The 25,218-nt window shown below is 34.0% G+C and overlaps 1 protein-coding gene across 1 annotated transcript; it reads right to left on the bottom strand.

The window, feature by feature from the left end:
* Nucleotides 1-739: 739 nt before the first annotated feature.
* On the bottom strand, nucleotides 740-19,152 carry ANXA1 (annexin A1). Its single transcript, XM_079113115.1, has 13 exons — nucleotides 18,977-19,152; nucleotides 12,820-12,899; nucleotides 12,626-12,734; nucleotides 12,005-12,099; nucleotides 11,092-11,205; nucleotides 10,547-10,637; nucleotides 8,939-9,018; nucleotides 8,259-8,315; nucleotides 6,371-6,464; nucleotides 5,433-5,528; nucleotides 4,288-4,346; nucleotides 2,698-2,820; nucleotides 740-1,101 (listed from the first exon to the last, which is right to left on the bottom strand). The coding sequence occupies exons 2-13, from the start codon at nucleotides 12,883-12,885 to the stop codon at nucleotides 1,045-1,047; spliced, it is 1,041 nt and encodes a 346-aa protein (XP_078969241.1). The 5' UTR covers nucleotides 12,886-12,899; nucleotides 18,977-19,152; the 3' UTR covers nucleotides 740-1,044.
* Nucleotides 19,153-25,218: the final 6,066 nt, after the last annotated feature.

Consider the following 25,218-nt stretch of genomic DNA (forward strand, 5'->3'; position numbering starts at 1 on the left):
ATCAATAATTAGTAAAATCTATCAAAAGAATAATTAATAAATTGGATTTCATTAAAATGTTAAGCTTTTGCTCCAAAAGGCCATGTTTTGAAAAATATATCAAAATTGACTCTAAAAAGAAAATGTTTTTTAAAACTTTCTAAAAAAGAAAAAGAAAAAGAAAATGAAAAGGAAGGTACTCACTGAGACAAAATATTACAAACAGAAAATCTGACAAAGGACTATTATCTAGAATATGCAAAGAATTCTCAAAAGTCATTGGTAAAAAAATAAGTAAAGATACAAGTAGAAAATAAACAAGGATAGTGACAACAAATTCTAGCAAGGATGTGGAAAAACTGAACCACTGTTTCATTTATGATGGCAAAGTAAAGTGGCATTACCACTCTGGAAAAGTTTGGCAATTTTTTAAGAAAACTCAACTCGCAATTGCCAAAAAACAAATGTCAGGTATTTTTATTGGTGTTTCCATTTCATTTTTATACTGCTCTGTGGAATATTGCAGATATCATATTATAATGTTAGTGCAATAGAAATCCAGACACCTTCTTGGCAATCTGTACTCATATGAAAAAATGTTAAGGAGTCCATTTTTAAATAGTTTCTTCAATTTAGCACATAAAATGGATTCATTAAATAATTAGAAATTAGCATTCAGGCTCCTGTCCCTTGGTACTAAATTAAATCTCTGGATTACACATAAAAGAAAATCAGAATAGAAGATTCAATGATACACCAATTGTCTTGTAACATTTTATTTTATTTTCAACTACTTATACCTTTCTCAGGTATAATTTGTTTACCAGAACAATTTGTTTATGGGTTTTTAGGGTTTAGGGTAAACATATTTTTTTTAAAAAAAGTTCATTTCTACTATACAGAGTTGTGATATAAAAATGACTTATAGGCTATATATTTCAGAAAGTAGGTAGCTAGACTGAAATCCTACTAAACAAATCTTCCTAGTTAACCCTAGGTTACAGAATGAAAAGCTACAATTAAGCAGTCTTCTGATGAGATTGCTCCAGAATGTCAATGGAATGTTTAGTTTCCTCCACAAAGGGCCACCAGGATTTTTTCATAATCTCCCTTGGTTTCATCCTGTCGATTCAAAAATAGTATACAGTTAGTCCTATGCAATATATTTTAAACAACATATTGTTAATGAAGAAAAATCTCATATTTATAGACTTAGCTATATTATCCATTGCAGTACATCAGTTATCTGGGATCTAAAATCAAAATACTGTTCATATAATTAAATAATATATACAGTCGAAAACCGATAAGTATGAATTGTTATACAAAAAGCAAGAGTTTTCAAGATTCAGACTATAAACTTCCCTGAATTATGTTTTATGTTACAGTCATTATTATCTAAAAGTAAAATACATCATACAGAATTGAACAAAGTACTACAATTATAATCTCATATATATGAGAGAAATAATCTGATTTGCTCACCAGAAAAAAGTCACATGCCTGAAATTTTCTTTTTATTGGTAGATTTTAGTTATCGAATACAAATAATGATGTGACTCTAAATAGTTATTGTTACGGTTCGGATGTGAGTTATTCCCCAAAGCTCGTCTGTGAGACAATGCAAGAAGGTTCGGAGGTGAAGACTGGATTGTGACAGTCTTAATCCAACCAGTGAATTAATCCCCTGATAGGGATTAACTGAGTGGTAATTGAAGAGATAGGGCATGGCTGGAGGAGGTGGGCATTGGAGGTGTGGCTTTGAGATAGATATTTGTATCTGGCAATGGAGACTCTCTCTTGCCTAATCATCATGTGAACTGATTCCCTCCACTATACTCTTCCATCATGATGTTCTGCCTCACCTTGAGCCCTTAGGATTGGAGCCTGTTATCTGTGGATTGAGAAAAATGCATTTGGGGGCTCATTTTTCTCCTCTAAAGTTATTCTCGTTGGGTCTTTTAGTCACAGCAGCAAAAAAAAAAAAAAATGACTAAAACATAAATCTATCTATCAATATGTTCAAAATCCTTGATTTTTCTTTCTGTCTTATATTTCAATATCCAAATGAGGTAACTTTAACATAACTTAAACATTTTACACATGATAAAAATTTATAAAATATTTTTAATAATAAGCCTTATATCTTTCGACAGATCTCAGCTGCAAAATAAATCATGATTTCTATGCTGGCAAAAATTCTGAAATATTTTAGAATATTTATGCAAGAGCAACTAAACATTTGTGTGCCTTAGGTTGAAAAATGTACTTTTTCTTCATGACTAATGAGTAGATTTTGAAAGTGAAAGTTTATTGATGAAGTATTCACCTTGATATACAGAATTAATCTTACATAAGAAATTTATAGATACAATGAGTCATCTCTTCTTTGCTTTTTTTATAATTTAAAAAATAAGTTATTACAATGATATTTGAAGACTTCTATTTGAAGATGTGTGGAAATTTGCTCCAGCCACACTACGAACCTGGAAATGCTAGATGAAATGTTAATGTAAATGTAGAGCTAATACAAGAAAGAAATGTGGAAAACCAGGAAGTAAATATTTAAATAATAGGTAAAACTATTTCCTGTTCCTCAGAAAAGCGAATTTCAAGTTTGGTATAGACCTAATTATGTATTTAGACAGTTCTTCTTTGGAAGATGTTCTGAAAAGAAATTTCATTTGTGCAGGTGACATTACAAAAAGTACCACATACCAGAATGGCTTGGCACAGAGAGATTCCATACATCTTCTGGTAGTAAGCTTTGATATCATTCATGTCGATTTCAGAACGGGAGACCATAACTCTGATCAAGGTCTTATGACGGGTTCCAGCGCCCTGTTCAAAACAAATTGCGGCATTTCTTGTATTCAGAAGAAAATCTCATTAACCTGGATTTTAAAGTGAATCCCTTTTCATCTTCCTATATAATCTCTATGGAGAAACTACCTCCCTATTCTTACACACACACACACACACACACACAGGGGGGCGGGGGCACCTAGAGACAAGACAAGAAACCAGCTGCCTGATTAGCAGTGGGTACAAAGAGCTTTTTCAACCTCCTAACTGGTCTTCCACCAGTTTTTCCTATGTCTGAACCATTCAACAATTGCAAATACAATAAATGTTTCCAAATTTGTAAATCTGATCCTCTAACTTGTCTAGTTAAAACACTTCAGTGGCCTCCTGTTGCTCTCAGGATGAAAACTAATCATTTAATCAACCTTACAATGTCCTGCTTGAATGCACAACTTCTTCCACTGAGAAATGTCACTCTGATGCTATTTGCCATCTAGAAAGGGTTGTGCTACTGTCTGCTTTCAAGTCTTAGTATGTGTTGTTTGCTCTTCTTGAACCACCCTTGCTTTATCCCCCTTTTCTTCCACCCTATCCTTACCTGGCTCATTTCCATTCAGGTTGAGGTCTTAGGTTAACTGATAGAAAGCCTATGTGGTTTCTGAAATCTGGTGCACATGTCCTTTTTGCTCTCCCATAATGCCAAATAGTCATCATTACTCATCTAAATTCCACACTGAACAGTGGCAGGCATGGTGGCAGTAACTGTGCTAAGTACCCTATGCCAGTACCTATCATGTCAGTCATTTCGTGATAGGCGTGCCTAACATGTCTATCATCTCACATGGGCTTCTTAGTATTATTTGTATGCTTAGACACCCCCATCACACCCCACCATATTTCTCTGAAGATCTCATTTTGGAGTACAAAAGAAAAACAGAGATAACTTCATAACTACTCGTTTGAGAATTCAAAATAAAAATATAGAGGTGGTATCCTGTATAATACTGTGCGTGCTAGAGAGTAAAGTTGAAGTGATAGAGTTTAAGTATCTCAAATACATCTTAGTAACACCTTCTACTTCTGTAATCATGGAATGACATTTTAAAAGATTCACTTATTAATTCATGGCATGAAAGATGGCATAATAAAAAAGATAAATGAAAAGAAAGTGGAAGATTATAAAACTCACAACTTTAGTGGAAGTAGGCTACTAAAATCACACATTAAAAGGAAAGTATATCACCCTTCCCTTGGTGTCTCAAGTTTTGCAAGTCACCAGTCAGCCATAAATCAGAAGCTGACTTTACAACCACATCTATGTATTTTTTAAAATGCACCAACTCTAACACATTTATGTAATAGAGTAGATGATTATCTCTTGAATTGAATAGAACAATGATTCTCTTTAATGAGAAGATATTAACTCTGATTTTCAAACAATATTGTTTTTTATTCTACCTGCAAATATTTTATTCTCTAAGCAAAAATATGAATGGATGGTACCTTCATGGCCAGATGAAGCTTCTCAGCAAAGAAAGCTGGTTTGCTTGTGGCACATTTCACTGCAAGAGAGGTGAATTTTAGTTGATATATTCATCACAGAAAAAAGATGCATAGGAAAGAAACAGGAATAGAGTGTTTTGCCAATAGGTTTCTATCTCTCACCACTAGCCCTTTCTTCATCACCACTAGCCTTTTCTTCATATAAGACATTTGTCTTATAGAAAAATATTGTAACTCTCCAGATGGTGGTTCTGAGTATTCTTTCCCCCGCAAATATCAACTATTTCCTAATTATGTCAAATTCACCCCAATGGCAACTTCAAGAGTTACTTCTATCCCAAATATACACTCAGTGGACACAGGGAATGCAGCACATGTTTAAGGTCATACAAGTAAGTATCATTTGTAATAAGAACATTTTTTAAAACCCTGCAATGGGACAAGCTTTAAATATAAGAAAGTTGCTCAAACAAAATACTAGCACAAGTCTATTTGTAGAGTTTTCTTTATCTACTATTCCAAGTGAAATCCATGGATCTACAGCATTGGTATCTACCAGAGGGTTGTTAGAAATTCAGAAACCAGACCTACTAAATCAGGATCTGCATGCTAATAAGATTCCCAGGGGATTCAACAATAAGCAAGGTAATATTTGAACAGCACCACTTGAGAACATAGATTCCTTAATTCTGATGGGTCATCTCAATAATCTAGGAGATCTTTTAAAATTTCAGATTTTCAGAAGCTAACTCTGAACTGCTAAATCAGATTCTCTTAGGCTTACCCAAGAACATATAACAAGTGGTAGAACAGGATTTGAATATACATTTATCTACTTCCAAATCCCACACCCTTGATAATCATTCTGAACTTCCCCAGTGGTGTGTCCATTTGGTGCACTGGTTGGCATAAGTAGGTTTTCAATAAGTACATTTTACTTCTCCATACTTTTGAAAAGAGAAATAATATCTGTTGCTAGTAAGAAGGCTATCATGCTTCTTTGCCAATCTTACATGTAGCCTCTATCTGAAACATGGATGTATCATCTCTGAAGGTTGGTGTTTTGTTTGCTTGTTTTAAGTATAAGGCAACATTTAAAATACAGTTTCTAGTTAGAAAATTCTTCTAATTTCAGGACTACATACCAATGGCGGTAAGGCATTTCTCAATGTCACCCTTCAACTCCAGGTCCAGAACTTTGTTCATGTCATGTTGACTGTACTTGGTGTATTTCTGAAACACTGAACATTAAATTTAAATTAAAGTATATAAAAATCATCTAATTCTTTAAAAAAACTTCAGAAAAATCAGGGTAACTGACTTGAGGAACTTCTAGGGATAGCTAAACTCGAGTCACACTTTTGAAACTATTTATGCAAATCATTATCCGATGAATACTTCATCTCCTTCTAGGAATGTAATTCATGTGGCCTTTTTGGTGTTCCTGTATATTATGTAGAAGAGTTTTCAAGTGTTAATGGTTATTAGAAATGGCATGAGACAGCAACCATAACACTTACTATAGCAGTATTATGTGCCAAAGCAAATGTATCTTTCCCTATATAAAGATCTTCATGGTGATCTTCTGTTGTTCAGCATTAGAAATCAGTCTGTAATGAACTTTAGGTAGACATCATGGCATTACCCTTGCCTTGGTTTCCAGAGGGGCTCAGAGCTAAATCTAGTGCTCACAGGCCAGAACTCTTTTTGACCTTTGTTTGGTTTTGTTTTAACCATCGTTATCTGGGATACTTATGTAATCTTTTCTTCATTTACCCTGAATATTTTGTTTTGTGTTGCTGTTCCATTATATGGGTATTTTTCATCATATCTAATCTAAATCTTTTGGGAGAATAGAAATAGCAAAAATAAATAATGTTCCACATGCCAAAGATACACAATATATTTCCAATACTATGAAATGTTGGCTGTAAAAATGGGAAAATAGCAATAATGGGTCAGGAGCACTGTACCCATATGACATAGGAAGCCACTGAATAAGACCTCTCTCTTTCCCTTTGTCCTCAGTAAAGAAAATTCCATCTTCCATAAACAGGTCCCAGAAAAATATTTTTCTTGTTACCTCTGCGAAGATGGGGATAACTTCTTGTGGTAAGAATGGTATTGAACACATTCACATCTGTCCCCTTTCTCCTTTCTCCTGCTTCATATAAGGCCTGTCAAGGAACACAAAAATTAAACACTTACACTTGACTATCTGCCGAAATGTATGCATCAGAATGGTGGACTTCCCAAAAACTTTTCTAGACAGTTGCTCTCAGCTCAATACAGTCAGAGGAAACAACATGAAGACTGCATATTCCTTAATGACAGGGACCTATTTTATGTCATGACTTCCACATTGTCTCTCAAGGTGCTGTGTAAACCCTAGAGACTGAATATGTTTGCAGAACACGTGTTTGCAGAATTTCATTGCTTTAAGATTATGCTGCATATCATGACCTCTCCAAGTAACTCTCTTTAAAAGATTTTTACTCTATTATTCAAAATAATTATCAGTAAATGGTACTTGTCAATCAATAATTCAACCATAAGCTAGATCAGGTGTTTTGATATTACAATTTCTAAGATTCAAATGCTGACTCTGAAATTTAAAGGCTCTATAATCTTAGACAAATAATTTAACCTTCCTAAACCACAAATTTTCATCTTTTGTAAATGAAATAGATAATCCCCTGCCCTATTGTCATAAGCATGTTCTGTTAACTTTGAAATGTTAATTACTATCATCCTCTTGGGTCACACTAATCCATGTAGCCTCTATAAATATATATCTAAGAGCCCTTCTTAAAATGGAAAACATATTCAGAAATGTCACAAGCAAACCAGAATCATTTTTATCATGGGCAATTATTCAAATGCTAGCTCTTGTTCTTTTATATGCTTGTACAATTACTATTTAAACAATCAAACTTTCAATGAATATAAAAAGTTATTTTGAACTTTTCAAACAAATTGATCTGCTATGTATGCATTTAACTAAACAAAAAGTTAATTAGTGCCTATTATTTGCAAAATGATATACTGGTACAGTTTGTTGATGTGGGTGGACAAATAAGTTTCTTTCCTTAATGACTCATTGTGTTGGGAAAGCATAATGCAAATAATTATTCTTTTTAAATGGAAATTCCAGATTCCAAATGTTCTGTTTTTTCTAACATTGCCAATGGGTTATTGCATAAATAATGGTAACCTCACTGAACTGTATGCATAGTATATTTTAAATGATGTTTGATATTATAATTTAAATTTTTATATCACTGCAAAATTTTTACAATATAAATTTGCATCTGTAAACCATTCCATAATCACTGTTAAAAGAATGTCAGATGTGCTTACTGTTTCTATTTTTTTCTGGGGGGATGGGGGACAATGGGGACTGAACTCAGGGGCACTCAACCATTGAGCCACATCCCAGCCCTTGTTTTTTGTATTTTATTTAGAGACAGGGTCTCACTGAGTTGCTTAGAGCCTCAGTAAGTTGCTGAGACTGGCTTTGAACTCGCAATCCTCTTGCCTCAGCCTCCTGAACTAATCCCAGGATTAGAGGCAAGAGCCACAGGCCCAGCTATTGTTTCTATTTTGATTTTTAAAATTTCCCTTTCCTTCCTTTCCCTTTCCTTCCTTTCTCTTTCCTTCCTTCCCTTTCCTTCCTTATGCTTGGTAAAATGAAAATTTAGAGTTGTTCTCAATAAAACAATTCTTGGAAAAGAACAGATCAAATATTCATTGTTCTCTTTCAATTCTCTCTGACTTTGAGGTCCATTGAAAAATTAAAGACTACTTTTTCACTCTTAAACCAGGAAGCTGTATCTTATTCAGGGAAGGAATGTTAAGGAACCACTGACTTCTCAGCAGATCTGAACTTTGATGTCACACAGAGGCATAAGTGGTGACCCATGCAAGGTAGGACGACTGACTGGAGCAATGTTTTCTGAGTCCTTGCTTACCCTGGCATCTGTATCAGCCAAGTCTTCATTCACGCCCAAATCCTCACATCGGTCACCCTAAAAAAAAAAAAAAAATTCTATCATAAGCTTTAAATAATCAAATGACTTACTTAATTCCCTTGAACTCAGACACATTATTTGAGAAAAGAGAGTCAAAGGGAATGTTGTGTTTTGTGACAACATGGAGGAACCTGAGGGACACTACATAAAGTGAAATAAACCAGTCACAGAAAGACAAATGACACATGACCTCACATAGATGTGGGATTTTAAAAAGCTGAACTCATATAAGTGCAGAGTAGATGGTTACCAGAGTCGGGGGGTGGGAAGATATTGGCCAAGGAGTACCAGGTTGAAACTGGAAGCATAAGCTATTGCACAGCAAGATGGACACAGTCAATAATATATTTCTAAGTAACTAAGAGAGTAAATTTTAAATGTTTCATCATAAAAAACAGATAGGCAAACAAGGTAATGGGTATACTATTTAGTTTGATTTCATAATGCCACACTGTATATATAAAACATCATAATGCACCCATAAATACGATTATGATTTATCAATTAAAATAGTATTAAATTAAAAGAAAAACAGTGAATTACTCATTTCTAGAGAGGGTTCAAATATAAGATTTTCCTCTTCACAAGAGCAGAGACATTTCCTGAAGTATTTGTTATACCTTAGCAAGAGAAAGCAAAGCATTCCGAAAATCTCCAGATGTGTCTGAGGTGATATCCTTGGCTAGATCTCTTTTCAGTTCTAAGAAATAAGAAAAATAGGTTTTTGAGTAAGCTATTGAAAATAATGATGCTAATAACAGAATAACCATATCTCACATGTCTGTATTGGCTTACAACTTACAATTGCCACAATGTCCATTGACTTATGGAACATATTTCAAATTTTTATCATTTTTGGATAAATTTTGAGGAATTAGAGCAGGTGAAACTTTAGATTATCAAATTTATTTCCTATATAGGGCATTGGAAGCAATCTGAATGACACTGTGAATGAAAACCCACAGTCAAAAAGTTTTGCTAACAAGACTAATTCGCTTAGGTACACATTATCAAATAATTCTGAAATAAAAGTATGCCAAAATTAAGCAATATAGTGAACAGAGCAGGTATTTAAAAGAGTAAAACAGAGGTACCCACTTCAACATAAATTATTTATTTACTTTAAAAATTGTAACTATCTTAGTATGTAATACAGCTTAATGATATGTGTATGTATATAGAGATATTTAAAACTGATATTTAAAACACCTACTTAACTGTAAAAAATCATGCTGTAAAAGAAAAATTTTCTGAATTTCTAGAAACAGAGCAATTTAATAAGTATCACTGGACTAAATCTTCAGCATAACAGAGATATATGGATATTTACCTTTATAAAATATGCTTTATCAAACAAAAATTAACAGTGCCCCTTTTGAATATTATCACTGCTAGATAGATGTAAGGTAAACACCCAGTAATGGTATAAAAGTTGCAAAAAAAGGAAGTTAAAATCTTCCTTGCTTTGATTCTTTTACTATATTTTTCTAAAAACAGTGTGTAGGAACTTTTGGGCTCTCAGACCTTGGTGTGAGGATCAGGGAGGAAGATATCTTATGGAGTCACATACTGGTTTGGAGAAACTAAAAAAGGAAAATGGTAACTGACTTGTGACTGGCCTCCTTTTGGTAGTGAGCATGTCATTTAAAAGACATGTTTCACTGAATAGGTAAAATGAGTCATGGTTGGTCTTTCATTTCATGAATCTACCTGAAGATAAAGTATATGTGAATCATTTATGTTCAAAATGGTAAAGTTAAGGTTTCCAACATAGAATTAGAAGTACCTAATTCTTTACCTTGTCAGGGACAGATGAATATCATTTTTGAAAATATGTTTTAATTACATACTCTTCAAAATAAAAAAAAAGTGAACCATTTTCATGAAATAACTCATAACTCTCAGTGTTTTCAGAAAATTCTTTAAATTCAGTGCTCTGAATTGAGGTTTCCATCCTAATAATATGCACCCATAAGTTCTGGATGGACATTTTCTATTAAAATGCAGGACCCAAGTGACCTGGGACATAGGATATCAGCATCCTAGCAAATTGAATGCTGCCTAATAACAATGTATGCTTTCAGTAGACACATGACAAACAGTAAAAACATATTTCAATAAGTAGGCTTTCCAAAGCCTGTACAACTAACATCTGCATTCAATTTTAAGATAGTGCAGCAGAATTTTTTCCCAGGAGTACACTTGGACTGTTGGACACCAAAATTTACCATCTCTGTAGACTCTGTTAATTTCTCTTATTTCTCTATTATTTCTTGATGCCAAAATTTCAATCAGAGTGTCTTCATCAGTTCCAAGTCCCTGAATTGAAAAAAGAGAGGAAAAACAAATATACAAATCTGCACTCAAGAGGATCAACTAGATTTTTTTAATTTAATTTGAAATTAAATTTTGAATTTAAATTATTTGAATTTAATCATATGTCAATTTCACCTGCAATATTTAATAATTATGACAATCTCTATTTACCATACTGCTCTAAAACAAATTGGGTTTAAAACAAATATTTGAGGTGAAGATATAAAAATGCAGATATTTGACTCATATAATGACATTACAAGGATATTAGTACCAACATTTATTTTTATCATGTCTCTATTAATTCACATGTATTGAATTATTTATTTACTCATTCATTGAGTTCCCACTGATTGACAGACACTGTACTAGATATTGAAGATGCAATATTAGGAATAAGCAGACTTGCTCTGCATGTTATCCTGAGAAAGGGGTTTTGCCTAATCAGGAGAGTTACCTTCATGGCAGCACGGAGTTCATCAGCATCAAACTGGGCTGGAGTTTTTAGCAGAGCTAAAACAACTTCTTCCAGATGACCTGTAAGGGCTTTCTTCAGAATTTCATCCAGGGGCTATAAAAAAGTTTAGAATAAATTAGGTGCTAGCTTATATAGCAATGTGGTAATACTTGATCTCAGGTCATCTTCCTAGAAATCCCTAAACACAGCCATCTTTTAGAGCTCCTTCCCTTCACTTTGACAAGCATAACAGATATTTAGGAATGTCATCTTAATTTTTTAGACCTAGAGGGATTAGATGAAATTTACAGAATCCATTTGTAATTTCTTAGAGGATAGGGTTCTCAATCTTTATACAGGGAAGGAATCAAAGAGTTCAAAGCACAAGAACCTGTGTGTCAACAGAAAACAGTACTAATAATACTTTAAAAATACAGTATGAAGTTTTCCAAGCATTGAGCTTTGCACTGCTCATGTAAGTACTATAATTGAACATTCATGTTTTACAGTTTTCTAATTGCACCAATTTTCACAAAATCCATATTTTCTGTAGAATATATAAAGCTTATTCTAAAATAGAAATATACACAAACTTGAGATTTCAGCTCATTTTAAATTTAGCAGAAGATGCATTTCAATCAAAACATATTCCTTGTTGCCTATAGTAATTTTGATGTTTGTTATGTTCAGATTGAAGGCATCACTAATACAGAACATCACATCTTCAAAAAACTTACACCAAGATGACTGGTGTATGAAACGAGCAAATTTGCTAAAATTGATTCAATTGTAATTGATAAATACTGCAATACCAGTCTCAGATGTAATGAGAGAAACTTGGAGAAGTAGATAAACTGTGTTTCAGAATCTATTATTTCCCAGAAATGCTACCCAAATCAAACTTCTAACCTACCTTTCCCTTTGCTTGGAGGTATGCAGCTTTGATTTGTTGACGCTGAGCGTTGTTTCTCTTAGTCAGAATGTCAATGATGGTTGCTTCATCCACACCTGGAAATAAAGAGACTCCAGGTTTTAAAATCAATTTTCCTCATCATCAACAATTAACATAAAATGATTAATTTTTCAAGATGTTCCAAGCGAGTTTCTTAGCAAAACAAGAACTATAAATGATATCATCACAGGAAGTAAATGTTCCACTACTATTCATCTAAAGCACTTAGGATGGCATTTCATTCATTTGAATGAGAAATGAAAAGCCAATAAATTGTCCCTGGATCTCAGGGTCTCAGGGTTTGGACCCAGTTTAAACCCTAAATTTGATCAGAATGTTGATTTCGGTATTGAGTATCTGCTTGAAATGGACTTAGTGGATATCTGTTATAGCAGTAGAGATTCCATTGATTACACCAAATTTTTCAAAGTACCAAGAAAGGAAATACATCTTTATTTGACAAAGAGATATTTATCTTCAAAATGAAATTCTCTTTCCAGTCCCTCAGTTCTGTTATTCAACAGCCATTGGAAAGCCACTCTGGAATGCTGGGGAATAGCTGTCCTCAGGAGACACACTCACCTTTAGCCATTATGGCTTTGTGCAAAGCTTCAACATCAGAGGAAGGACTGAAGCTGGGATAGGGACTCACAGCTGACCCAGGACCACCTTTGGATGATTTCACAGTTTGCTATGGATGAGAGACAGGCATACATTAACGTCCATTCTCTTGTGCTAATTCCAATTTAATATGGTAACTAGGTCACTGTACTTACAACATATTCCTGCTCTTGGTTGTCAATAAACCAGGCCTGCTTGAGGAACTCTGATACCATTGCCATTTTTAAAGAAGTGTCTGGAAAGAAAATGGGTACATATTTTTATGAAACAAACCCACCACAAACACTGCCCCTTATATACATAAGACACAGCATTCTAAAGTTACCTTGTCCTTACTTGCTGGGATTATATTTAGGGACATAATAAATACAAATTGTAGGTATTTTTAAATGGTCTAACCCTAAAAAAGAAACTCATGGCCTCCACTCAGAAACTGAACTCTTTCTTGGTTTTATTTAACCCTAACCTTCTTAGAGCAAGTGCTGGCTGAGCCAAAACTTTTGTGAATTGTGTCAAGATTAATCTGTCAGAAAGTAGAAGAAAATAAAACAGAGAAAAACTTGTCTCATTTGGAAAGCTGAAAAAATTTTTCTGGAGCAAGAAATGTTGACAGAAGCTGAAACTAAGAAGTTCAAATGTATGTCCAAAGCTTTAGGGAAATAATAGGTTTGTAAAAAGAAAGTGGCATGATTTCATTTATATTTCAGAAAGATAATTCATTGCATGTCATGAAGAATGACTAAAGATGAACCAGTTGGAAGATTAGATAAGGTTTAGTAGGCCATTACAGAACCTGTGTGAGATGAATTAGGGTCTGTACCACTGGGATGCTTAGAGAAAGAGCATAATGTTTACATTTGTAAGGTCAAATATTCTGTAACAATCTGCAGGTATGGATTTCCTCAAAACTCAGTCCATGTATTTCTTCCCAAATAATCCACTTTTTTCTTCCATTTCTTGGTGTAATATGATTTCAGTACTTACAATAATTGCTATCTTCACATTTCCTTCTATTTGAACTAAGTACTAGACTTACATGTTTTTCTCCCCAATGCACATATGCATGTGCACGTGTACGCATGCACACACACACACACACACACACACACACACAAAGTTAGACAAGGATTATTTTGTACAGATTTTTTTTTCTAACAAGAAGCATTGGAGTGAAATTGTAACATACATGTCCTGATGAAAACATTATCTTACAGGAAATTTCTTAAATTTTTCTGTTGTGGTAATATTTTTACTTAATGGATCATATATATTTTTAAAACTTGAAGTAAGTTAAAATTAATGTATATTCTTTTATCTACATGCACACACACAAAAATGCCATCAATGACCCTTTTTCTCTAGGGCTGTGTTTTTAGAAGATCATGCTGAAGGTCTACCCTGATCTCTCTCTCCACACTCTTTTGTTATATCCCTTTGGAGACTACTATTATGGATACTTGTGAGGGAGGTTGGAAAGATAATCTGCAGTTTTAAATTTGTGATATGAAGCGAAATGACTCATGAGGAGTAAAACTCATAACCTGATTCCTTAACAGCATGTTCAGACAAAGTATTTCAACTCACACCTGCTGAAAAATGACTGCACTTCCAAGTAATGAGATTAAATACCTGAGGGAAATAATATCCAAAGCAGAAACAACCACCACTTAATTATCATGGGATTGTTCAAATTACTATTTTGTCATCTGTGTGAAAAACCAATATATTGTGCATTCAGTTAATGCATTTTCTTCTCTCCAGCAACCTATAAATTTAGCTGTTTTCCTGCAGTAAAGTAATGATGTGCACTTTTGCAAAAGATTTTACTTCCCATTATAGTCTAATCTGATGCAATTGCTGTTGCCACATGGAATTTCAAATGCAAACTGTCTAATTGGCACACCCCACATTTCATAGCAATTCTAGTAGTTTCAAATATTCAGAACTTCCATTTTCATCATCTTATCTAAACCTTTAATAAAGTAGAATCCTCAAAAGGAGAAATATGATTGGTTTCTTGGCAAAGTACTTTTCTATCTCTTATAAAAACATGTTCAATAATTCTGTTCTTTTCAACTAGAGAAGAAAAACTCCCAAACAGAGCAAAGCAGAGACTAAGAGCATTTTCAAGTGTAATATTAAAAAGTGAGTCTGGTAACCCCCCAAAATTTTTTGAAAACCACTGAGGTTTCACTTCTAAAAACCAATTTTATAATGCATCAGATAAAAATACTGAAAAAGCCTAGGAAAATAATAATATTGTTATATTAATTACAAAACACAAAATAAAGAAATAAAGGAGTTGATTAATTTATTTGACATGAGAGTGATCATAGAAAAGACAGCTTTGTGACTTGTAACTTCTAAGTTCCTACATTTTATTCTGAAGTCTTGGACTAGAAAGAAACATATTCTGAAAGATATAAGCATCAGAATAGAACCATCCTCAGGACAGTCTAGGAAGGGAAATGAAAGCTGAGGTCAGGAAATAATATCTTCTCATTCTTAGTAAAGATTAAACACAAGATCATGGCTGGATGTAAGAAATTCCTCTTAAGGAAACAGATTGTACCATGGTCTTCTAGTTTAGTGCTCAAATCAAATTCCACATATTAACAGAATTTCTGCATAACCATAACACACATTACAAATACCATAGCAAAACAAAGTTTAGCCTAATTTTATTACTAAACTCCTTTGCCTATTAAGTACTTAGCAGTATGCATGGAAGTCACCTTAAACTTAGGAGTTCCCAAAAGGTTTTCCTTTTTATTAATGTTTAAAACTTGTATTAGGATTTTAAGACCCTATTCCACTAACTATTTTAGGTGAACATATATTTCAATTAACTATTCAGTGAGTTCCAGATCAAGTTTATCTCCATGATGGGCATCAGCTATTCTGGGGTGAAATTAGCCATTTGTACAGAGGTTGACCTAAAGGAAGTAAATAATGTTCCACATTTCTTCCAATTGATGAGCAGCACTCTCTATCGATCTCAGTGTATCTGTTGACTGAATATGTAGCTTTTTAAAGATTAGATGTTTTTGTATATTTATGTGTCCTAAGACAGTCCCCATCACTTTTCTATCCTTGTCAGTCTTATGAAAGGCTACTTCTAGAATTTGTGACAGAGGAAGCTTAGTTCTGTGGTTTACCATGACTTCCTGGTTACAATGGTGATATTACTATGTTAACTACATAACAGGGTTGAGCAATTTATTTGACACAAGAGAGGGGATGGCTTTGTGATTTGTCTTGGTTACATGCAAGAACTATTAGAGTTCTATGATGATAGTAGCATAGACTGTCTTGCTTGGAACAACGACTTTATCATCACAATTCCATTTTCCATCTTAGAAAACAGAGTGTGATTTTCAGGCAGTATCCCAACTAGTAGTGGCCAGAATTGTGACATAAATCCATGCCTTCTGATTCCTACATGTTCCGTGCTCTTTTAAATTAGTGACCAAGAAGACAATATGAAGGTCAATATTATTTTTTAATAAGTCGTACTTGAGAATCAAATTCATTAACAATCAACCCATGAAGACTATAGCAGATTTCATAGCAGCTCTATGGAGTTTATTTTTAAATGCTTTGGCCTAGTGCATGGTTTTTCCTTGATTATGTATTGCACAAGTCCTTCCCATACCTACTCTTGAGAAGAAAACAATTAGACTACGCAATGGTATGATTCTGAAGAACCAATTTATAGAATGAAAGCTCATGGATGTTTTGCTTCTAGCATTTTGGATAGGGAGTTTCCATTGCCTGAAATGCTCTTTCTCCTACACACCCAATTCCTTTGGCCTAAGGAACTGCTACCTCTAAGTGAGAACTTAGCATAGAAGACTCATCATATCCTGCACAAAGCCTTACTAAGTCCTTAGCACTAGATTGACCTTCTGTGCGCTCCCAAAGCATACTGCCTTCATCTCCACAGCAGATCAACTATTCTCTTCTTACCCCTTTCTGCTAACTCATTTATATTCTCCAGCAGCATTCCATGAGAACAGAGCAAATATACCATTCATTATGTACATCCAAACCCTGGCAAAAATGCCTGGTACTTAGCATGTCTATAACTATTATTGAATTAATAAATAATGCATCATTGCTAGTATTTTAGAAAAGATATACATCAGGTTAACAAACATCTCTCCGTACCTATAGAATAGCAACATAAGAACTGAAGTACTCCTGGTCTTACTTGAATCATCTTCATTTTCAGTTATTTATTATTGATGCATTTTAATTATACATAAAAACGGAATTCATTACATCATATCCTTACTTGTATACAACATAAGTTGCTCAGTCTTCCCTCTCTCCTCCCTCCCTCCCTCGATCCATTTGCTTTATTAATCTGATTTCCCTTCTGTTATTAGAATCATCATCATCATCATTATTTTAATGAGTACATTATTATATACACATACATATATATGTAAGCAGAATTCATTCTGATATATTCATACATGGACATGGACATAGTGTAACTTGGTAGATTTATTTCCCTAGTACTTCCTCCTGCCCCCACTCCTCCCTCCCTCTAGATTCCCTTCCCCCACTCTATTATTCTCCCATCTATTAGCAATTTGACCTCAGGAAAACATCCAACTTGTCCAAATGGTTTTCATTTATACAATAAAAGTGTTGGAATGAATAGTATCTAAGATCCATTATGGCTCTGAAGTGCCAATCTTAAATTTCACCTTAAGTGAATAAGAGGTAAAGAAAGTTACTCTCATGGAGGAAAGCTAATATTGGATCTCTTCTGATCTTCATGAAAAATATCTGTCAAAATTCAAAGGAAAAGGAAGTAGTTTACTTCAAAAACCATTTGTAGCTTATCACTAAAAAGTAATAGGCCTATTCACTCCGCTTTGATGTTAAAAATGTCATAAATTAATGGTTCTGAGAGAATTAGGAACAATCAGTTTAGATAGCTAAGATCATATACAGAAATGAACTTTGCAGATGTTTTGATTGAAAAAGTACTTAATAAGCTTGAAACTCTAGCTGGTTCCCTAATAGTTTGCCAACATTAATCATATGTTGGATGCCTGCCAGATGTGGGTGAGCCTAGGGCTAGGGTGGTAACATAACTTCTGGGTAAGAGAACATTTCAGAATTATGAAACCAGTATTTTTCCACATTTGAATCATTTGTAACATGCCTCTTACAGCTACCAAAATACTTTTCTGCACACACAGTAAAACAGTGCTTTTTCAAAGTGTATTCATAATTTTAGGCATAACCAAAGCAAGAAAAAGCATATCTTTCTTCATCAGCTAACATTAAAAATTAGAAATCAAGGCATTTAATTAACATTTAAAATGGCTAAAAGAAAAATCCTTGAAGGAACATTTGTAAGGTTATGATTCATAATGTCTCACGTAGCAAAACTCTCAAGATGTGCTTTCTGTTTTTCTAAGGAGTTCTGTGACCATTAGCTCATTCAACAGTCAAGATACAGCTGAGCTAGAAGAGCTTTGAGAAGGCCTCTGGAGCATTCCTGTGGGATGACTTATCTGACACCACCCAGGAAACGTTTCCTTTCCCCGTAGGTTTTCAAACCAGCACTGGAAAAGCCTGTAGATGACACAGAGACTACAGGAAAAAAAAAAAAAAAAAAAATGTGGCCACACCCTGTTTAAATGAAATGAGTAATAAGTGGACCTTCTTAAACGATATGAGTAAACATAACATTAATTTCAAAACGTTAATTGCAAAGGGCACAATTACCGTTCTGAGGTCTACATCTCTTTAGTTTTCCTTACAAAAGAGAAAAATAAATTATGAAAATCTGCTCTTTTGAAATAGTTCCTTGCAACCTACCACTAACACCTCTGTTTTACTGACACCCCTGCACACCCACCCCAAACACACACAATCACCTCTCCAGTATGATTTCCATATAAAACACACAGCTCCTGGAGACATGGGATTCAAGGAGGAGAGAGGAAAAGCACATTCCTTCCAGGTTACTCAGAACAGGCACATTTTTTCCTTCTTTTCCATGGTAACTCAGTTACAGTACAGGAAGTAAACTTAACATATTTTTGAAAATGTTTCTTAAATTGAAAAAAAATTACAATTTGCATTTCTTAAAATATGAATAGCCAATATAATTTTACAGATTTATCAAAGCAGATTAATGCAACTAACCATAAATCCTATAGAAGCAATAACATTCACGTTCATCAAACTCCTTAGAAAAACACAAAGAAAATCTAAAGAGTTTTTACTAGTGTTGAAAAGTTTTCAAAACAACTCAAACTATCTAAAGACAAAACTAAGGCTTACCTTTTTTCTACCTTCTTCCAAAGAACGAAAGAGAGCCTCTTCTCTGAAGGTTCCAGTCTAGAAGTGGAGCCTTGGACTTCTGATTTTATAGGATTTGAACAGAGGCCACACCTAGCAACAGAAGTTAGTAATTGGCTTCCTTTTGTTTGAAGTACAGGCTCAGCTTTGTCCAAAAACAAAGTGAAACGACTCTTGCAAAACTACTCACTGAACCAACTCAGCTGACAGTATGAAGAAGCGGAAAGACAGATTTTTTTTTTTCTCCCCTCTTCCTTTTGCACTTTTTCCCCCCCAGATGGGAAAGAATGCAATACAGTTTCAAGTATGCAGTGCTCTCTGCTCTGAATCCAATGCCAAATACTGGCACACATTTTAAAATAAATACATTGTACATTGACTTCAAAACTAATAAATCAAAGAAAGAAACAGGTTTGAATTCCAGCTCCACTACCTATTACTATGTGACCCTTATGAAATATTTAATTCCCCTGAACTTGTTACTACTTTTGTATATAGGAGTAATATTACCAATGCTGCCTACCCATAAGAATTCTTGTGACAACTTAGGAAAAAAATACATTTATAAATTTTAACATTATGCAGTGATGAGTAATTTTCTATTCATATTCCACCATCATTTTTTCTGCCTTCAAAATAAAATTCTTTTCATACTTATAAGTAAGAAATATGAAAAAATAAAATTCCAGAGGGGTTCCAAATTTTGAACAAAGTTAATGCTAAAAATTTGATCATTATAGCATTCAATGAAAACACTAGCATTAAAGTAAGACCTATGTATATTAATTCTTTTGAAGAAAATCAGTTATCTATAAACTTTGACATGAATAGATCCTTGACATTGTAAACTAATTGAACAACAAAACAAGAAACTAAAGCTATACATCATAAGGACTAATGGAGTAGCGACTATCACTTAGCAGGTAGCACATGAAATTTCCCACCTGATATAAGGAAGGAAAATTTGTTCCGGTAACTTCAAGAGTGATTTATTTTCATTCTTTATGAAACCTTACAAAATAATGTATGATGTTTCCATTAAACTATGCACAAATGTAAGCTATCTCATGCATGGTTCTGTTTATTTTGCATTAAGTGGTTTGTTCTTTTTCCTCATATATATCTCAGGTAATTATATAGATCAGGCAAGAAAAATCAATGAGAATACTTTCTTAAGACATGGCAATATTTATAACACACTAAATGCCAATTTCAATGAAACCAATACAGCCTGGAGTCAGATGGTAATATAATTTGAATATTTGAAAAAATATCTATCTGTATTTTGGTACCTATCACATTGTTATGTGCTAGATATAAAAATTAATTAATTAGATACTAATTAATTTGATGAATAACATTGCAAATTGACCTTGACAGAGGTAAACTAGCTTTCTAATAGCATATTTATGTTGTCAGCAAGCAGGGAAAAGATAACTATATAAAATCCGGTTTGTTTTCTTTCCTTTTTTCTATTTGTGTTTGTATTCCTAACTTTGGTTTTGGAAATGTTGGAATATACTTGCCCAGTGACACTCTTGTGAAATGAATAAAAAAGTGCATATATTTTAAAATAAAATATAGCAATCTAAAAGACATAGTTTCATTTTGTTTTGTTTTTGTTGATACCAGCAGCATAAAGCAAAAGGAATTGCTTTGTGTGTTCAGATTTGCTGTGTATGTTCAGATGTGTTGTCAAACCCAGAATAGCAACAATAAACATGGTATTGTGGTAGAATTTGGAAGAAGAAAGTTGAAGGAACATTTTTCCAAAATTAACTTCCAGCTGTGACTCTGAAGGCAAGGGAAACTCCCAAACATAAAGGAAAAGAAAGTCATTAATCGTGGAGGAATATTGCTGTGAATGGTCTGTTGAAATCTTTTTTTCCCCATACAATAATAACGCCAAGTAGAATTTTGGAAATAAAAGAAGATATAAAATATGTTACCATTGAAAAAGAATCATTTTTTAAATGCACAGAACTACAACCCCAGAGAAATGACTCACCACTCTTGCTGTTTCTAGAAGATGATTCATCAGCTCCACTTGCTTTGTAAATTTGCAAGAGAACATTAAGGAAGAGAAGGATAAAAAAGCAGACAGTTAAAAGCACCCAGTATATATTACATTTTCACAGCATACTTATTTCTACTTCTTCTATGTAAAATCTGATAACAAAGAGGAAACAAAACAATGAGACAGAACAGGGATTCTCCTGAGTACCTCTCATACCACATCACAGCAAGAGCGGCAGAATGTCTGACTTTGGTGAGGTGTCTCCTCATCCTTTTTATTAAGCTCTATCTAAACACTATTGCTCACATGGAAGAAGCAATTCAGAATCTTGAAGAACAACCGGGTGTGGTGGCACATGCCTGTAGTCCCAGTGGCTCAGGAGGCTGAGGCAAGAGGATCACAAAGTACAAAACCTGCCTCAGAAACTTAATGAGAACCTGTCTCAAAATACAAAATAAAAAGGACTGGAGATGTGACTCAGTGGTTGAGTGCCCCTGGGTTCAATTCCTGGAACCAAAAAAGAAAAAAGGAAAAAAAAAGTATCATGAAGAACAATGTTTCGCTGAAATCCCCGGAAGTCCCCACAGCTTCCTTACACTCAACTGTTTTACAGCCAATGAAATCATTTAGTTTCTAAGATGTTCTCAGGTGCAAGCACTTTGAGAACTAGCGTTCTAAATGGGTTTTCTGTTACCTGTAGATATGTCTAGGTAGATATGTTTAGATATGTTACCTTATTTGTTGGACCTCATTTAAGAAAACAAAAAACAAAGTTATCTGTGTGCAAATAGGACCAAAAAAAAAAAAAAAAAAAAAAAGGAAAAGAAGCTTCATTTTCTTAATCACATCTGGCATAGGGAGATGATTGGTTAAAGAGTAACAGATTAACCCTTTGATAAATGATGTTGCTTTTCCTGATACAGATTTAGCAAAAAAGAATGAAGCTGAACCCAACAAAACAAGCCCTGATCTGAAATCCCTAAAAATAACTCTATTATGCACCAATAGGGGAATGGATAAAAGCAGTTACAATATGAATAAATGAGATGCATCAACATAAATAAATACTGAAATAACAATTTGGACTAAAAAGGGGCAAAAGGCAAGCATATTAAGAATATTTTAAAACAGCAGTATGTATTTCAGCAATGTTTACAATATAAAATGGTATTATAGAAGCTGGATTGGGAAAGATGCTTTCCAACTCTGAGTAGAGGTGAACCCTGAAGAGTAAGAAAGGGAATGGCACAGAGTTTAGGATTTTCAACAATCTATATCTTTTTAATCTGTTTTTTTAAAAAGCATTCAGAAATTAAAAAAAAAACATCTGTAAACATAAGTGTTGAAGAAAAGAGGGTTTCCTGTGTCCTCTGTATCTTTTCTGTATATTTAAAAATTCAAAATTGTATTGGATAAGGGAACCAAGACATTATGTCTAAATTGTTATCCAGTATTATGTTTATAAGAACATGACAATGTACGTACAATTATTGTGGAATTATTATGTCTTCATATTTCTCATTGCCCTGTTATTATGTTGAATAAATATATCACAATTATTTACCCACTTTTCCCTAGTCAACTGTTGGAATGATTCTAATATCTGGTTGTCATAAAAATATTGATACAAACATTCTTATCTACATCTTTTGTTCTTTTGCTAGATTATAGGTTATGAATACATTCAACTTTAGTAGATACTACCACGTACTTTTCCAAAGCAATGCTGCTGTACCAAGGTACACTCCCAAATAGGAGAAATTGGACTCTTCCTTGGTCTTGTCAATATTTTGTTTGTCTTTTTCATTCTGAAGTTGTGAGGTAGCAACATATTGTAGTTTTAATTTGCCCTTCTTTGATGACTAATAATGTTGAGCACCTTTTTTACAGATATATTGATCATTGCATATGTTATTTCTTAAATTGCTAGTTCAAGATTTTGGTCCATTTTTCTCATGGGTCAAAAACTTGATTTATAAAGGTTAATTATATATTTTAGATTTTTGATTTGTAAAGGTTATTTATATGTTCTAGATTCTTTATGCAGTGTTTACAAACAGGCAACTTATTTATGGCATTAGAAGGAAAGGTGCTAATTACTTCTTTTGGCAAAAAGGTAATTCTATGATTCTGATGGCATCTGATTTGTAATATAAGTTCCTTTTATGTGGGCATGTTCATTTTGTGAAAATTCACTAATCTGTATGGTTATGATTTGTACACCCTACTTTGTGTATTCTATCTTTTAGTACTATCAATGTTTAAAAGAAAAAGAAAAAATGTCATGTCTCAGAGTACAAAAAAATTATCTAACAAATTTGTTGCCAATGTTTATTTTTAGTACCTTCTATGTACAGCAAGTGATGTTGACTTTCCATTTATGATAATAACATGATTTCCTTTTAAAATAAATTTACTTGCTCACACACATACATGCACACATATCCCTCCCCACTCACATACGCCCTAAAAATTCAAAATAATTAGCTGAATCTGAAGGGACAATTGCAGTCTTGGACCCAGATGGAGGGACAGCACTGTGGATTCTCAAGAGTATGAGGTACTTAAATCTGCTCTGATGCCTTCAGGTTCACATGGTCCCAGAGGGTCTGACTTTACCGGGCATGAGAGAGGTGCACACAATTGCCATAGCATCAAGTCTTAAAACTGCTGAGCTGATCATCACCACCTGAGATCACCTGAACCAAGAATAAGAGGGTGTTCTTCCCTATTTCATCTGCTTTTCTGAAACCTTTATTTGACCCAACATTAGAGAGAAAGTGCTGAAAACTCACTGGTATTGAATTTAATGCTTAACTCAGTATGGGAATTTTGAAGTGAATTTTAATTTGTTATACAATTTTAAGAAATGTTAGTTTTCTTTCATCTTTTTTTTTATAATCTCATTTAAAGTCCATTTTGTATTATTATTATTATTATTTTTATTTTATTGTAAACAAATGGGATACATGTTGCCTCTCTGTTTGTACATGACGCAAAGGCATACCATTTGTGTAATCATAAATCCACGTACAGTAATGTTGTTTGATTCATTCTGTTATTTTTTCCCTTCCCCCCACCCCTCCCACCCCTCTTTACCCTCTATACAGTACTTCCTTCCTCCATACTTGCCCCCCTCCCTAACCTTAACTCTAACTCTAACATTAACCCTTCCCTCCCCCCCTTTATGTGTCATCCTCCACTTATTAGCAATATCATTCGTCCCTTGGCTTTTTGAGATTGGCTTATCTCACTTAGCATGATATTCTCCAATTTCATCCATTTGCCTGCAAATGCCATAATTTTATCATTCTTTATGGCTGAGTAATATTCCATTGTGTATATATACCACAGTTTCTTTATCCACTCATCAATTGAAGGGCATCTAGGTTGGTTCCATAGTCTGGCTATTGTGAATTGAGCAGCTATGAACATTGATGTGGCTGTATCTCTGTAGTATGCTGATTTTAGATCCTTTGTGTATAGGCCAAGGAGTGGGATAGCTGGGTCAAATGGAGGGTCCATTCCAAGTTTTCTGAGGAATCTCCACACTGCTTTCCAGAGTGGCTGCACTAATTTACAGCCCCACCAGCAATGTATGAGTGTACCTTTCTCCCCACATCCTCGCCAACACCTGTTGCTTGTATTTTTGATAATCGCCATTTTAATTGGGGTGAGATGGAATCTTAGGGTGGTTTTGACTTGCATTTCTCTTATTACTAGAGATGTTGAACATTTTTTCATATGTTTATTGATTGCTTGTACACCTTCTTCTGTGAAGTGTCTGTTCATTTCCTTAGCCCATTTGTCGATTGGATTATTTGTATTGTTGGTGTAGAGTTTTTTGAGTTCTTTATAGATTCTGGAGATTAGTGCTCTATCTGAAGTATGATTAGCAAAGATATTCTCCCACTCTGTAGGCTCTTTCTTCACATTACTGATAGTTTCCTTTGCTGAGAGAAAGCTTTTTAGTTTGAATCTATCCCAGTTATTGATTCTTGCTTTTATTTCTTGTGCTATGGGAGTCCTGTTGAGGAAGTCTGGTCATAGGCCGACATGTTGAAGATCGGGACCTACTTTTTCTTCTATAATCTGCAGAGTCTCTGGTCTGATTCCAAGGTCCTTAATCCATTTTGAGTTGAGTTTTGTGCAGGGTGAGAGATATGGGTTAAGTTTCATTCTGTTGCATATGGATTTCCAATTCTCC

This window comes from Sciurus vulgaris (genome assembly GCF_902686455.1).
Source record: "Sciurus vulgaris genome assembly, chromosome: 15".
Lineage (NCBI taxonomy): Eukaryota > Metazoa > Chordata > Mammalia > Rodentia > Sciuridae > Sciurus > Sciurus vulgaris.

Coding starts and splice junctions, on each gene's coding strand:
- ANXA1 (XM_079113115.1), bottom strand. CDS start 12,885: ATGGCAATGGTATCAGAGTTCCTCAAGCAGGCCTGGTTTATTGACAAC. Junction 10,638..11,091: donor AACTCCGTGCTGCCATGAAG/GTAACTCTCCTG, acceptor TTTTCAATTCAG/GGACTTGGAACTGATGAAGA. Junction 2,821..4,287: donor AGCTTCATCTGGCCATGAAG/GTACCATCCATT, acceptor TGTTTTGAACAG/GGCGCTGGAACCCGTCATAA.